Source organism: Haplochromis burtoni, unplaced genomic scaffold (assembly GCF_018398535.1).
Source record: "Haplochromis burtoni strain Fernald_Lab_line unplaced genomic scaffold, NCSU_Asbu1 Contig_142, whole genome shotgun sequence".
Taxonomy (NCBI): domain Eukaryota; kingdom Metazoa; phylum Chordata; class Actinopteri; order Cichliformes; family Cichlidae; genus Haplochromis; species Haplochromis burtoni.
In genome coordinates, this window is record NW_024582503.1 from 1058885 (window position 1) to 1075455 (window position 16571).

Here is a 16571-nt window from a genome sequence, read left to right on the forward strand (position 1 = left end):
GTGTGTGTGTGTGTGTGTGTGTGTGTGTGTGTGTGTGTGTGTGTGTGTGTGTGTGTGTGTGAAAATGTAGGCAGCAGGTGATACGATAACAGTATTGTTGTTAAAGTGGTTCTGCCGCAACATTGTGATGCAGCCCACACATTCACAATGATTGCATGGAAAATATTACACATTTATCTCGGCTAGAGCTGCTGCACAGTTCTCCTCTGCAATAGAAAAACTCTCCCAGTTTGTCGTTTGTTTATCTATCACCATCTGTGTAGGCCAGGTGGCAATTAGGCGAATTGCATATTTACTTAAGATTTTTGTACAAGTAAAAAAAATGGGTTTATTGCTAAATGAGTCGATATTACAGGAAAATTGCGGCTTATTAAGGTAAGCTCTGCTCATTAAAACTTGGCAGCAGACTTGAAATGCACAAACAAGTCTATGGTTATATTTTCTGTCTGGGTTACATCATTTTTTTGTCATCATTATTAGCACAAATGCTTTAAGAAATATTCTGTTTAAAAAAAAAAGGAAAAGTAAATATATATTTTATTGTTTTATAAGAATAAAAATAAGATGCACAAATGCTCTCACCCTGTTATGTTTCTGGGAGCGTGACTCTTTGGCAAGTTTGTCCTCGCTGTGTCCTTGATGCGTCTTCTGCTGTTGACATTTAGGTCTGTCAACACAAGCGAGAGTCGCCAAGCCTGAAAAGAAGTGCAAATAAGAGAAATTATTAAACAATAAGGCACTAAAGTCAACACAGTAAAAGTCATATAGTGAAAATAAAATAGAGGAAATAAGTCAATAACAAAGAACAACAGTTATAGGAACCTGTTGAACCAATATAGTTAACTTAAACTATATGTTAAAAAAAATATTTAATTAACTGCAAAGAAAATTTGACTTACCGTATGAAAAAAAATTAAAGTTAATAAGCGATTTTGTGAACCTAAAGAAAATAAAAATATACAGGAAATATCCTTAGTTTTGGTATCTCTTAGTTTACTAAAACTTTTATTACAGCTTACCTGATGAGGCATTGATGGATGTGTTTATTAAAACCTTGAACGTCTACAACACTGTGAGTCAACTGCTTTTAAGAACCTCTGTGTTTTTATTGTATCACCTGTACTGATGTTCCTATATTTGGTCTCTGACGTATGCCCTTCGCATACTAATAAAACATAATAGCTTAAATAATAATTACAAAAACTAAAATTAACACAAACTATCAAAAACTACACTAAAACTTAACATTTTCGAACAATAAAATCAAATGAAATAAAAACAAAACCAATTAGAAAATACAAAACTATAAAGTGAATGAAAGAAACAAGTATGCACATAGATAATAAAGATGAAGTGCTACCATACAGCACAGTAAATAAACTGATTCTATTAATTCTATTAATTTGCTAGAGCCCTACCACATTAACCCACCTTTACAGCTATGTGTAATTCCCACAATAACATTATCCAACAGTAACCAAAGCACAGGTTAGAAAAAAGTTTAAACAGCCATGTAAGTTTGCTGGGCCAATAAGTCTTAGATAACATTAGATCTAAAAAGTTAAGATCTTTTACAGGTGTGGTCACTTTTAGCCGGATCTTCTTTCCATGAGCAAGCACAACACTGCTAATATTAACATAAATGGACTGGTACTTATATAACACAAAGTGTTTTCTTGTTAGTCTCCTTCATACAAGTGCTTTTTTCCTATGGCTAAGCATATTTAAACGCATATTCCATCAGGGGCAACTCAGGGTTCAGGATCTTGGCCAAGAACACTGGGAAAAGCACGCAGGTTGGAGAAGCCAGAGATCGAACCACCGACCTTCCGATTAGTAGGCGACACTGAATGTTAATTTAACCGACTCATCTGATCCTAACACAGTCCCAAGTGTTCCCTCCCATGCGAGAGTCACTTTTTTCGCTTTACCTGATGTCGGTCTTGTGGCTGAAGAGGAGGAACTGTTTACAGAGGAGGTGGACTGCGACCTGCTTGGTTGTCGTCGTAGAGACCTAATGGCAGGATGTGTCCCGCTGCTGCTGCTACTCTGAGAACAGAGGGAGTCACTGCTCTCGGACTTTGCCAGCCTGGATCAATCAGACAGATGGATTAAAAACTCTTTAAAGCTCCTCGCCATCCATCCTTAATTTTATAATATCACCACGTAGCTGCAAACCAGGAGGGACATATATCATCATACCTCTTGTGAGGATAGCCTCCAACAATGTCTGCTTCCCAGGACCTGCGCTTGAGTCGTGCTACATCATTGTTCTGCAGAGTCTCGCCATCAGGCACGCTTCCTGGTTCTGACATCACAGCTGGTGAGGGAGCGGGGCTGAGGGCAAAGGGGAGGGCGCACGGTTCCTTGGAGCAGGTGGTTTGGGTCTCATACCGAATCAGACGAGATTGGAGCCGTACAAAGGCCTGGTCTCGATCTAAAGACCGCTGGTTATCCAGACAGAACCTACACGAAGAAAAAAATTATTTATAAAAAGTAAATCTCATAAAAAGAAGCGTTCAAAGTTTTAAAATAGCTGAACAGTCAATATACTTTAGAGAAACTTACTCTATGCCGTGATAATGGGAGGCTGAGGCTTTGCTGAAAGGCAGTTTGCTGACTCTCCTGGGAGAAAGGTCTTGTGACAACTGGAAGGCATTGTTACTGGAAAAAAAAGCAAAGAGCATGAATGCGAGTCATAGTCAGAAAGACAAAAAGAGAGATAAACTGTTATTTGTCTTGCTTCTCAATTTAATATCGTCTTCATTAAACCACATGAACAAGTCTGCCTCTCTACACACAGAGTTTGGTCTGACACAGCCTTTATTGACACTAACTCCTTACTGCTCCAGTATTTTTTTAACTCAGCTCAATAATCTTCCTCCAAGGGTTGTAAGCTCACTGTAGAAGGTTAATGATTATAATCAAATCCTAATTATGGCTTCGTTTAGTGTGTGTCATGTAGATCCATCCCAGGAATAAATACATATAACTGGAGCAGATGCCAGGCTACAGTGCGTGTATGTGTTTCAGCTGTAAATCTGAAAATCTGCCAAAGAAACAAAAACTATAGTGTGTTCATATTTATGAATTTAACAGCTTAGTGCAGTGAAACTGGTGAGGTGCTATTTGAAATCTGAAAAATGATCCCACCCTCTGTTAATGGCCAGCGGCTGTAGCTCCCCCGCAGGCAGACCATCAGACGTGAAGTGTTTCAGAAGTTCTTTGGCATCAAGTAAAGTAGAAGAGCCTCTCTGGCCATCTTTAGGACCCAGCAGACTGTCACTAGAGCCTGGACCTAACAGACCAAATCTAAGGCACAGTCAACAGAACATAATAAAATGAGAAGATCAGACATTTTAACAGTTCAGAGTGAGCCATATACGGATATCCCATCCCTTATACCTTCTCTTCTGGCGTCTCTTCTGCAAGTTTTCCACATTGTGCAGGACACTTCTCTCAGGCCAGTCAGACGGCAGCTGAGAAATGATCTGAAAACCTAAAACGAACACAACAAGCCATCCTGTTTACATCAATTCAATTGAAAACATCCATCATTAGGGAGGCGTTTTAAGATTATTTTTAAGAGTGGTTTTATGGCACACAATAATGGACACAAAGGTACACGCTTCTCCTACTTTACCAGCAAGATTTGAATAAAGGTCAGCTGCTAGACTTGGAATCAGATGCTATAGAAGTGTTTGTCTCTGCTCAACCCAGAAGTGAGAGCACACAGTAGTAAGAAGCAGGCGTTATCCATCACTTTCAAATGTTGATGAATGAGCATTCACTGCTCTTAATAGAGAATAAAGTTGGCGTTGCAGGAAAAAACAAATGGTAAATGGTAAATGGCCTGTATTTATATAGCGCTTTTCTAGTCCTTTAAGGACCCCAAAGCGCTTTACATATCCAGTCATCCACCCATTCACGCACACATTCACACACTGGTGATGGTAAGCTACATTGTAGCCACAGCCACCCTGGGGCGCACTGACAGAGGCGAGGCTGCCGGACACTGGCGCCACCGGGCCCTCTGACCACCACCAGTAGGCAACGGGTGAAATGTCTTGCCCAAGGACACAACGACCGAGACTGTCCAAGCCGGGGCTCGAACCGGCAACCTTCCGATTACAAGGCGAACGCCCAACTCTTGAGCCACGATCGCCCCCAAATCAGTAACATTACACAGGCGTTTATACACTCACCAGCCACTTTATCAGGTATTAGGATGCTAGAATGGGGTTGGACTCCCTTTTGCTTTCAGAAATGCTTTAATTCTTCATGGCATAGATTCAACAAGGTGCTGGAAACATTCCTCACAGACCAGACAGTTACTGCAAGTTTATCAGCTACACATACTAGGGGTGCAACGATACTCGTATTGATATTGAACCGTTCGATACAGTGCTTTCGGTTCGGTACGCATATGTATCGAACAATACAAAATTTGTAATTTATTTTATCAACTTTCCTTCTGACGATGCTGTCTGTGTTGAGCGCTCAGTGAATCTGCGTTCGACTACTCCGCCTAGGCTGCACTGTCGAGCGCAGATCCACTGAGCGCTCAACACAGACAGCATAGTCAGAAGGAAGAGCGCAGGGCAAGCTAGCGAGACAGAAGTTAAGCTCTCCTTGCAACATGGCAAATTGAACCTCCCCCACCCTCATTCAGATCTGGCGTTTGGAATTATTTTGGTTTTCATGTGACGTATGACCCTGAAGGTAAGCGCGTCATGGACTAAAGTAAAACAGTATGTTGGATGTGCCACGCAATGCTCAATTACATGGGTGGGAACTAGTGTGTTAGCGCAGTTAGCTCGTTAACGTGTTGGCCGTCTAGCCCCACGCACGGGGCGATCAGGGGTAGCTCGTTAACGGAGATTTGCCGTGTTGTGGCGTTAACGTCATTTCAACGAGATTAACGCTGACAGCACTAGTGGGAACACAACGAATATGACTGCACATTTACGCCGACATCATCCTAGTGCAAAGACAAGTGGAAGCAGACAAAAACAACAAGCATGCATGCTACAAACTTTACCCGAGTCATTTAGACAGCCGTTAGCACATGATTCTCCTTATGGGGACCTGATATGTTTAATATTGTGGCGAGCTCAGACAAGGAGGAGACGGAGGTGTCGTTTGGTCTTGCTTCCCGTGAGCTAGCCAGGGAGCACAGCCGTTTATTGACATCTGCAGAAGAACACTGCCGCTAGCTAACTGCTCAGCGCGGCAACCGCACAGCAACAACAACACACAGGGCGCCCTCTGACCCCGGAAGGACACACCGTCGCAGCGAGAAGGCGTCACCCGTCACTATGGCAACATAAACAAAACATAACTGTACAAACAGAACCCCGAACAGCCCTGACCCGCTACATAGCCCCCACCTAAGGGGTCAGTCGTCCCCGACGACCCCATTGCCCCACACAAAGTCCTGCAAATGTCCAGGTGCCTTCTTTTGGCGCACCGGCCGGTCACGACCGGCGGGGGAAAAGTCACTCGGGTCAGAACATGGGGTGCCACCATCATCCCACTTCTGACACCAATGTGGCGAGCTCAGACAACGAGGAGACGGAGGTGTCGTTTGGTCTTGCTTCCCGTGAGCTAGCCAGGGAGCACAGCCGTTTATTGACATCTGCAGAAGAACACTGCCGCTAGCTAACTGCTCAGCGCGGCAACCGCACAGCAACAACAACAACAACACACAGGGCGCCCTCTGACCCCGGAAGGACACACCGTCGCAGCGAGAGGGCGTCACCCGTCACTATGGCAACATAAACAAAACATAACTGTACAAACAGAACCCCGAACAGCCCTGACCCGCTACAATATGCTGCTGAGAATATAGCCCAGAAGAAGCGTATAGTATAGCTTTTATTTTGGAAAGAGCCATTTCTCTGTAATAAACTCTCTTTTCCAAAGATGAGTGATTCCTCAATCAGATACAGGGCTCGCAAAATCGCTAGCCCGACGTCCCGGGCTAGCGATTTTTCCAGTCGGGCTACCAAAATCTATCTCTGCCCTGCCCGTCGGGCTATTGAAGGAAAAATATATGTCAATGCTTTTGCATTCTTTCGGAAATGTAGCTGGGTAATTATGTCATTGGCATCGGTGAGCCACTGTCAATATGTGACATATTGAAATCGCGTTTGAATTTGCGCTTGTTTTTTGCTTTCACTTTGCAATCGCGCGAACTGTGTATAGAGAGCGACAGCACTGATTGGTGAGTGATGATAATTTGCGCACCAATTCCTCTGACATCGTCTTATCAATCGTTAGCTTACTATGCAAACATGACAAGTGAAATCTCCCGCAGCAAGCTTAAACATGTGAGAGGTTGATCGCGCAGAGAATCGCTGACCGTTATGTGTGTGTGTGTAAAAGCAGCAGGATATATATTTTAGTTCTGCTGAGCCAAATAAGACAGGTCAGGGTGAAGAAGTGACAGCCAAAGAAAAGCTTACCACAAAACGGAAAAGTTATGACAAATCAGACTATAAGGCAAAAAGAAAGTGCAGCTTTATGGTTTCATGGACAAAAGAATTTCTGTGGCTGCAATATGACGAGCTATATAACCAGGGCTGCACATAAGTGGTCCGCAGGTGCGCATTCGCTGTCAAAATAAAAAAAAAACGCGCACAAGATATGAAGTTGCAACGCGTGTTTGCATACATAAGATTTTCTGGAGGAGGACAGACATTTGTTTAGAACTCTTAAAGATGTCGAAGAAGCTCCTTTAAGCAATTACTTTGGTGTTCCTCCACCTCCAAAGAAATGTCAGAAGGAGTCCGAACCACAAAAGAAGCGCGTATTCTCGGAAAAGTGGTTGCAGGAGGTGAGCTGGCTTCAAACAAATGATGAACGCACAGAGATGTGGTGCGGAATGTGCCGTGAAAATCCCACTCTAGCGGACAAAAACAGTGCTTTTTATATGGACGCAAACGCGCGTTGCAACTTCTTATCTGGTGCGCGTCTTTTATTTTGACAGCGAATGCGCACATGCGGACCACTTATGTGCACCCGTGTAAATAACATAATGTTCTGCCGGGTGTGTTGTTGGTTTTCTCTCGATTTCTGAGTCGACAAGCGCCTTTGTTACTGGGACCAGTCATTTTAAGAAAGGCCCCCATTAGAACCCATGAGAAATGCAAGAAATGCATTATTGCTCAGTCTGCAATATCTTTCCCAGAACAAACACCAATTGCAAATAACATACTAAAAATAAACCTGAAAAATCTGTTTAGAACAGCGTACTATGTTGCAAAGAGTGAACTACCACTGGCAAAATTTAGCAGTCTTTGCAAACTTCAAAAAGCAAATGGCCTAGATCTTGGTTCCACTTGTCTCTTACCCGTGACTTCAGTGGAAATTTCAAATTCAGGATCTGACACAGACTGATTCATGTCCTACACAGTTCTTACAAGTTCATAGAAATTTCTGTTCAATTAGAACCAAGTATTTGAGTTGATGATTGTAATTTTTAAAATTTTTTTATAAAAACAGCTCAGCTTTTTTCTGTGCGGACAGGACTGCATGTTATATCAAGACGGACAGAAATGTGATACATGTGGATACAGCAGGTTCTCTGACGAGATACGGGTGTTTCATGCAAAGTGATAGCCTAAGTGTGTTGTATGTATAAACCTAAGCCTTCTGCTAGCACTTTGACAACCCACACAAAGTCATTCACTCCTTTAGGCGATGTAGACACACAAACAGCAGACGTATCTAATGGATTGAAGGAAAGGACATTCCTATCCCCAAAAAATAAGGATCACAAGCAAAACAGAGTGAATTGCACTTAAGACTGTCTACACTACCACCATATCATCTCTTGTGATTCTGAACCTTCCTGATTCCACTTAACAAAATTCAAGATTATGTCTGTGCAATGCCCAGGACCACTAAAGCAGGGGTGGGGGAACTCCTCAAGGGCCGGTGTCCAGGTTTTAAATGTGTCCTTGATCCAACACAGCTGATTTAAATGGCTAAATTACATCGTTAGCGTGTCTTGAAGTTCTCCAGAGGCCTGGTAATGAGTTAATCATTTGATTCAGGTGTGTTGAGCCAGGTGATATCTAAAACCTGCAGGACACAGTCCTTGAGGCCTAGAGTTCCCCAACCCGCACTAAAGTGAAATATATGGTAGAATATCAAATTCAGAAAATACACTTTAATATGAAGGCCATGCTGTTTTAATGAAGTAGTGGCAGTTCTGCTGCAAAGATGGTCTTCTATTGATGTTTAGCCTAATGAGTTAATATACAATTATGGATAAATATAAAATCTAATAATAAAAAGATGCTGTGCAGAGACAGTAAACATAATTCCAAAATAATATTGCCGCATTTATGACCTAAAAACTGCTTCACATGTGGCTCTATTAGCCCCACAGCTATATATTTAAAACCAGCGCTGTGCGCACGTAGCTGTAGCTGCAAGCTAGAATTTGCTTTATTGCTAACACTTTATTTGCAAATTATCAGCTCGTGTTATTTCCGAGAAATGTCGTCTTATAAAAGCACATGTAGTGAATATTGATGATCTCTGAGGAACAGTTTGTGCCATTATAGTAAATGTTTGAACCAGCATCAGTGTTGTTCAACGAGTTTTAACACCGGCTCAGCAAACTCAAGCTATATTCATCACTGAAGCTGGATTCAAACAGAGAATTTCACATGAGGGGATGGTGTAGAAGAAGTGGCATGTGCATTGTACTGTATGTGTTTAATTGTGCACATATAAGAAAACTTGACCAGCACACTATAGCTGTGCAAAGAGTGGAAAAAAAACCCAAACACAATATTGTCTTGTTTTCTTAGTACATACCTGAGCTTTTTGAGGGCTGATTGTCTGTCAGACAGGCAGCAGCAGTGGGCAGAGTGGAGTCAGCCTTCTTCAGATAATTCTCCCTGGCCAGATTCAGAATGACCTTCAAGTCACTGACAGGTATCGATGCTGCTCCTTTCTTTTCTAGACACAGAAACAGGGGTAGGTTTTGACTCTGTTTTCATTTCAGACTTTGTTTTTATCGCGCTGGCAAACTCACAACTGGTGTAAAAATCTGGCATCAGTCTTAACGTTACATAACGAGCAGTTTGGTGATTGATTCTCCTCCAAAACAGGAATGTACTCATTTTACCCCAGCTCCACTGGGTACATAAAATAGTAAGCGGCTATTTTTATCTCCCTAAAAAACAACTTAGTCAAAGTTGAGCTTTATAAACGGTTTATTTAAAAATGTGTGAAACATACTTATTGTAAAAATACATGTTTATTATTAGAAAATACTCACTAAACATTTATTCAAAAAGCTCAATATCCAAGCTCATTGTACTTCAGATTAGTTGTCCTAAACAACAGATTGTTAAGATGGGTGTATCTGGAATTTTCGAGGTTTTATGGTTGAGACAGAGAGATCCAGTTAAGAAAAACAAAAAACAGAAAGATAAATCCTCAAAATCCTTGGCAAACACATGCATTAGCTTGCAAATTCATTCCACACACATCAAGAGAAAAAGACAGACCCACAATTGTGCCATTACACCCACACACACACACACTTCACAATAATCATTAAAACTTCCCACACTACAACTAACTTTTAGCAACTTACACGGACATGCCTTTTCCCCAATTTAATGCCAAGTCAGAATAAATTGCGATGAATTTCATTAAGGCCTGTGGTCTGTCAGGACTCTACACTCTGCTCATGGCCCTTTCAAAGAATAGCCCTACTGCTTTTTCTCGAGCCTGATGAATTTCACTCCACTTCCTTTAATCTGGCTCCACTCTGCTGGCGTTTCACTATCTTTGCTGCCGAGGGGACATTATGTATGTCTGTAAAATAATGATATTTCAAGAGTCTTTCAATGCACCAGCCTGTGCTGAGGGCTAGAGAGAACTGAGACTTAGAACTGACGACAGTTTGGGATGCTCTAAGTGGACTCCACAGCTCTTAGGTCCATTACATCAAATTTATATCATCAGCCAACAGTAACGGCTCCTGTTAAACTAAACTTCTTTTTTCCTAGCCTACAGGTAGAAAAAAAACCATATGCACAGTAACTAACTACAGTACATCCATGTTTTGATTTCATTAGCTTCAATCAACTTATTTAATTTGAATAGAAACTAATTGCCCTTTATTGTCACTGTACATACATGTACAACTAAATTATGGGTGCACCACGCCAACTGTGCAGGAGTAATAAAAAATGTATTTATTTATTTATATATATTTTTATATATATATATAAATTTTCAAGCAGTATTCGAAATGATAAGATACATCACGTTTCTTCTTGGATGTTAAAAATATTCCCGTAAAATTCCCAAATCCAGTCCCTTCTCTGCAAGATGTTGCTTCCTTTTTTTCTGCTTGAGGGTTTTAAACTTTTGACTGACATCTCAAACTGAGCTCACGGTGTTGTGCTGAGGGCTAATCTCTGTTATTATCATATATTAGCAAGCTAACAATTCATAAATGCGCAAAGGAATCAGTGAGAGGTGCTGAAATGTGTCAGTCCACAACAGTGTGCATCCAGTTGCTCTAGTGTCGTAATGTATCTGATACTCACGTCAACAGTTTTCACTTTCTGGGTCATTCCACTAACAAACGTGCCTCCCACCCAAACCCCACAGAAACAGATTTTTTTTAAACAACAACTTAAGCATTGGGCGTGGGTTGAAATTTGGAATTTTTTTTAAGTATTCTTCTTTTTACCCAGCATTTTTGAAACTTTAAAGTTGACCCAAAATCACTTTTTGAAGTTTTAGGTATTGAATTTTCAGAGAACAGATAAACGTACCAGTCTAATGTGCCAGTTCTTTCTGTTACTCTACACCACGGACATTAAACTGGTGCAGTTTTGCTACTGAAACTATCTGATACTGAAGTAAAAGCTGGACACAGAAACAGCTGTTGTGGAAACGGAAAAAAAGTTGTTTGTTTTAAATTTGTGAGATTTGACTGCATTTTTTTTTTTTTACTGTGTCTTATATCCCCGAAAATGTAATGTAGCTACCTACCTCTTGTACAGAAGGTCTAAGGGGTCACAAATGAAAAAAAGGCAACTCACAAAATGTCAAATTTCAAACCACCTACATAAAAATGCTCATACATAGAATAAAAGCAAAATGTTTTGTGGCTTAATCAAATGAGTTGATTCTAATCAGCTGATTCTGAGGGATCAGTAAGGAACTTTAGTCCAGTTTAAACAGATTTTATAGGGAATGATCTAGAACTACAGCATATTCCAACTCTTTAAACGCTGCACTTACTAAGATATTCTTGAAGTGCCAGTTTCTGAACCTGGCTCACTCTTCTCTCTCTCCTCAGCATGTAGTCTCCTTGCAGACATGGCAGAGAGTGGAGGATGTTGCCTGCAGCAGCTCCTGATAAGCAGAAAAACAATAATGACATTTTTAAAGAAATCAGTAAGACAGCTGATATTTCTCTTGTTTGCAGGGACACTCGACAGATTTTCCACAAAAAGTTGACAGAAAACTTTCACAGAAATGATGACAAGATATAAAAGGCAGCGATGGGCTAGTGAAAGATTCGTCTGAGCTGGGTGATGGGGTTGTGGGATCCGGTGTTTCTCAAGCAACTTTTCTCAACAAATGTTTTTAACTGTGTCATAATTATACTGCAAATTTGTGTGATGGAGTAGTACAGTGCTGTAATCCTGGAGGACTTATTGCAGTTGTGACAAAAGACAAACCTGCAGAGTCACGAGATGATTTATAAGATACAAAAGAAGACAAAACATCCATTTGCAAAACAAAGAGTATTTTGTCTAATCTTCCTGTGCATGCAACATGTCACAAATGGTTTAAAGCAGACAATACTTCATCTTGTAGACATCATAAAGCATCGGAAACAAGTAGCTGGGTTAGTGCTCCAATATTTTGCAGCAAACATATGTTTCCTTAATTAAATTTGCAACTCTGTTTGAATGATTTTTCTAGTACATGACAAGGCGCATAATTAGAATTTCACGATTTTGCTCAGGTGCACATCCCTCAGTATTTTCATTCAAACTATGCTGTGTCATTGAAGCAGTCAGGGCATCTTTTATAGTGTTGCTCTGCATTTAAAAGTATCTAAAGTAAAGGAAAATGTCCCCTGAAGGTTGCATAAAATGTTAACAACAACAGGAACACTCTCGAGAGGAAACATCATAGCAGGTCTCCTGAATCACATTTAAAGCCTGAGAACGATGAAGGACTTTTATGAGAAGAAGATCTTTTTCGTTTAGGCAAAAAGTATATTTTTCTTTTCATAGACGATCACCCATCTGGTTATTTATAGCCTGAAAAGTCCACACAGTAAATGATCTATGCATCATGTCAGTCCTCTCGCCCATTTCTCTGTTGGTCTCTCTCCTATATAAAAAAATGAATGAAATAGTGAAAGCATCAAGAGAACAAGCGCAACAGTTCAATGCGATGAAAGCAGATTGGTGCAGTGAAGAAAGAAATGGAGGCAAAGAAGATTTAAGCTTTGATAAATACAATCTTTGGCACTTGGATGGGCAGCAGTGTTAAAGACTATAAGCTTCCAGTACAGCCTAACGTGATGAACAATAACCACCTCACAGCTTCTGTGGGAGAAGCCTTCTGTGGGCTTCTACTCCAGTCAAGCTGAGGAGCCGCTTTAAGCAAAAAGCCACTTGAAGGGCTTTCTTTAAATATGGCAGATAACAAATTGCTGTTAGAACTTCCAAAAGTACAAATATTGAGAAACTACTAAAGTGCTCTTTAAATGTGATTACAGTTGAACAAAACTTCCCCAAAGGGGCAGGAGAGACCTGAAGGGGACATGAAATTAAGAGACTTTTTATTTCAGTTTGACCACTTGTTTAGTTGAAGCTGTGACACAGAACTCACAGGGTCAAGTAAGTTTGCTTAAAACCCTTTTTATAATCACACTTACTATACCCAAAATACCATTCCCAATGTTGTCCATCATGATTAAACATCCAATACATCCACCTGCCCAAGAACAGCCATGTTTGAAACCTTTTTTAAGAGACAATGATTGGGTTCACTGCAAACAGGAACTAATAATAACAAGAAGCACTCAGACCACAGAGCTGTGCCAAGGCAGCTCGTTCTCTGGGCAGTATTTACTTTTAAAGGAATTTTTGTTTTGTTCAATATTCACTTGCTTTGCTTTAAGAAGTTTGTAGTGCAGATGTAAAAGGTAAAAGTGGGATCAGAGGTCAAATGTGACATGATATTTGGATACAAACTATATTGCAATATTTATAATCCCCATATGCCATTCCCTGTATGCCTATATGTTACAAACAACGTACAGTAAAAACAATGGCAGTATGAAATAGTCCTAAATAGATTTAGCCAAGTGGCGGAAGGCTTTCACCTGGGTGGTGTCAGAATCTCATCTCTGCTTTTCGTAGATGATGTGGTTCTGTTGGATTCATCAAGTGATGGCCTCCAGCACGCACTGGAACGGTTCGCAGACGAGTGTGAAGCGGTGGGAATGGGAATCAGCTCCACCAAATCTGAGGCCATGGTCCTTAGCCAGAAAAGGGTGGAGTGTCCACTATGAGTCAAGGACAGGTTCCTGCCCCAAGTGGAGGAGTTCAAGTATCTTGGCGTCCTGTTCACGAGTGACAGGCGAAGGGAGCAGGAGATCGACAGACGGTTTGGTGCTGCGGCTGCAGTGAGGCAGACGCTGCACCGGTCAGTCGTATTGAAGAGAGAGCTGAGTATAAAAGCGAAGCTCTCAATTTACCAGTTGATCTACATCCCTACCCTCAGCTATGGTCACGAGCTGTGGGTGGTGACCGAAAGAACGAGATCATGGAAACAAGCGGCAGAAATGGGCTTCCTCCAAAGGGTGGCTGGCTTCTCCTGTATAGATAGGTTGAGAAGTTCAGCCATCCGGGAGAGTAGAGGTGCTGCTCCTCTACATTGAAAGGTTGCGGTGGTTTGGGCATCTGACAAGGACGCCTCCTGGGCACCTCCTGGGGGAGGTGTTCCAGGTATGTGCCACTGGGGAGAGGGAGATGTGGGTTTCCCTGCTTAGGCTGCTGACCCCGCAACCCGGGATCTTGCTCTATTCCGACATGAGTGTAATTAGACATCACACAAGCTTTGTACTAGATGGCAGGCAGGTAAAAGGCCATGTGATATCCAATCAGACTGAGTCGAAAACATATTATTACATGCACATCTGTTTCCTAATGCCTATGAAAGTGCAGTGCAGAAGTGGATCTGTGAAAATGGCTACAGACGCCCGCCTACAAGTTTTTCCATATAAAATACCTGATGATGACAGAGGCTTCTCTCTCAGTAATGCGGACACAGTTGCCATGGCAGCCGCTCCATTAATTTGACTGTCTGAGTGCAGCATCCTGACCCTGCAGGCTTCACGCTCAGCGTTGTCCGAGCCCTGGACCAACAGGAAGTAGGCAGCACTCTCACCTTTGACCTCAACATCGGGCACTAAAAGAAAAGAAAGACAGGAGCATTTGTTACTTATATCGACTGCTCTTGGAAACCTCTCAGAGTCATCGGATACAAACGCCAACATGTATCCAAGATTACGGCAACCGAGACAAAAAGATTTCGCCGCCTCTCCTTCCACGCGTGGCCGGCCAATTTCTCCAAATGGCCTCTTATCCATCCAAAGGGCATTACAGGAGAGTAGGAATGAAAACAACCATCTCCAGAACAAAATTCACAAAATTGAAGAAGAAAAACGTCACCTGGAGAAGAAGTGCTTACAGATGGAAGCACAAAACAAACACCTGGAAGAAACACTACAGCGCCAGCCCGACATCAACATTATTAATGAGGGCTGGGGGATCAAGTTTGCTCAAGCCAGAGAGCAGATTGTATCCCTCATCAAAGAAAACAAGAAAAAGAGCGCTGAAGTTAAAGAAATGTCCGAGCAGCTTCAAGGCAGGAAAGGACGATTGATAAAATGGAGTGGGATCTGCAATACATGGACCAAATGAATCACCTGCTCCAAAGAAAGCTTGATGAAGCTGAAGAAAAAAATAAAGAAGTCCTCCAACAGAAGGAACAACAGGACACAAAGCAAAAAGACCTGCAGCGCGAGCTCCAAGGCATGCAGGAAAAGTACAGAATGGTGAAGGCAGAGTTGGAACAAACATTGGTCCAAAATAAAGACCTCCTTCAAGAGAAAGAGCAACAGAAAGAAAGACTGCCAGAAGAAAAGTGCATTATCAAGGACTTTGAGAGTAAAAATCAAAAGTTGCAAGGATTCTGTGATGAACTGAAGGTCAAAACAAGTGAGCTGGAGGGAGAAAAGGAAACACTAGAAAAACGATGCTCACACATGCAGAAAAAGATTGATCACATGGCCAAAAACAACTCAGAGCTCATTAAGGGGATATTGTTGGAATTCAACAACTTGAAGCGGGAAAACACAGAAATGCAGGCCCAAAAGCAAAAACAAGACAAAACGCATGAGGACCTGCAGTGTACGCTCCGCGATATCCAGAAAAGAAATGAGCAGCTAGAAGGCCTGCACAAAGAAGATCAAGTGAGAAATGCAGACCTGCAGAAGGCAAAGCTGACACAGGAGGCAACATCCAAAGACCTCAAAGAAAAGCTTGAAGAAACACAAGCAACATTAGAACAGGTGGAACAAACATGCAAGAAACTAGAGAGGCAAAACACAGAAACCATCGATGAGTTGAGAACCCTCATCCTGGACAAAAAGGCGCTCGTGGAAAAGTCCATGAAAAAGAAGAAAAGATTCTTCAGCTTTTTCCGGTAGAGGGACAATACTGCTTCTTCAACTGATGTAGCCTCGTCTTGCTCCACCTCTGTTCACCCCCCAACCAGTCCCGGCAGTTGACTGCCCCCTCCTGAGCCTGGTTCTGCCGGAGGTTTCTGCCCGTTTTAAAGGCAGTTTTTCCTCCCCACTGTCGCCTAGTGCGTGCTCAGAGGGGATTGTTGGGGTTTTCTCTCCTCTACCTTGTTTCTTTATTTACTTGTTAACTTTTTGCTCTTACCTCATTTAACCTTGTTTCGTTATTTACTTGTTAACTTTTTGCTCTTACTTCATTTAACCTTGTTTCGTTATTTACTTGTTAACTTTTTGAACTTACTTCATTTAACCTTGTTTCGTTATTTACTTGTTAACTTTTTGTCTTACTTCATTTACCTTGTTTCTTATTTACTTGTTAACTTTTGTCTTACTTCATTTACCTTGTTTCGTTATTTACTTGTTAACTTTTTGCTTACTTCTTTTACCTTGTTTCGTTATTTACTTGTTTTTAACTTTTTTTCAACTTATCTAACAAAATAAAACAGTTGAATTTATCCTTTGAGTATTGTTCATCTATTCTTTACAGAGTTTTTCCAAAACACTTTCAAACATTCAGATCTGTCTTTCATTTTCTTCTTGAAACCTCATGAACGGTGAACTAAAAACTCTGGAACATGGTTTGAAACACTGAAATTGTTTCAGCTGAAACTGGCAAAGTCATACGTGCGTGTGTGAGTGTCACAGGTGATATGGTGTCACTAGTCCGGTCATCATGTTTAGCTCATTCACCAGA

The 16571-nt window shown here is 41.5% G+C and overlaps 1 protein-coding gene across 1 annotated transcript in view; it reads right to left on the bottom strand.

Moving 5' to 3' along the window:
- Positions 1-16571, bottom strand: part of LOC102308008 (MDM2 binding protein) — a 52064-nt gene that overhangs the window by 3594 nt on the left and 31899 nt on the right. Inside the window, exons 12-20 of the mRNA XM_005934956.3 lie at positions 14302-14481; positions 11287-11400; positions 8833-8976; positions 3406-3499; positions 3154-3312; positions 2569-2664; positions 2203-2466; positions 1932-2089; positions 583-695 (exon numbers count right to left, since the gene is read on the bottom strand). Of these exons, the coding sequence (XP_005935018.1) occupies positions 583-695; positions 1932-2089; positions 2203-2466; positions 2569-2664; positions 3154-3312; positions 3406-3499; positions 8833-8976; positions 11287-11400; positions 14302-14481 (1322 nt within the window). The remainder of the gene's footprint in view (positions 1-582; positions 696-1931; positions 2090-2202; positions 2467-2568; positions 2665-3153; positions 3313-3405; positions 3500-8832; positions 8977-11286; positions 11401-14301; positions 14482-16571) is intronic.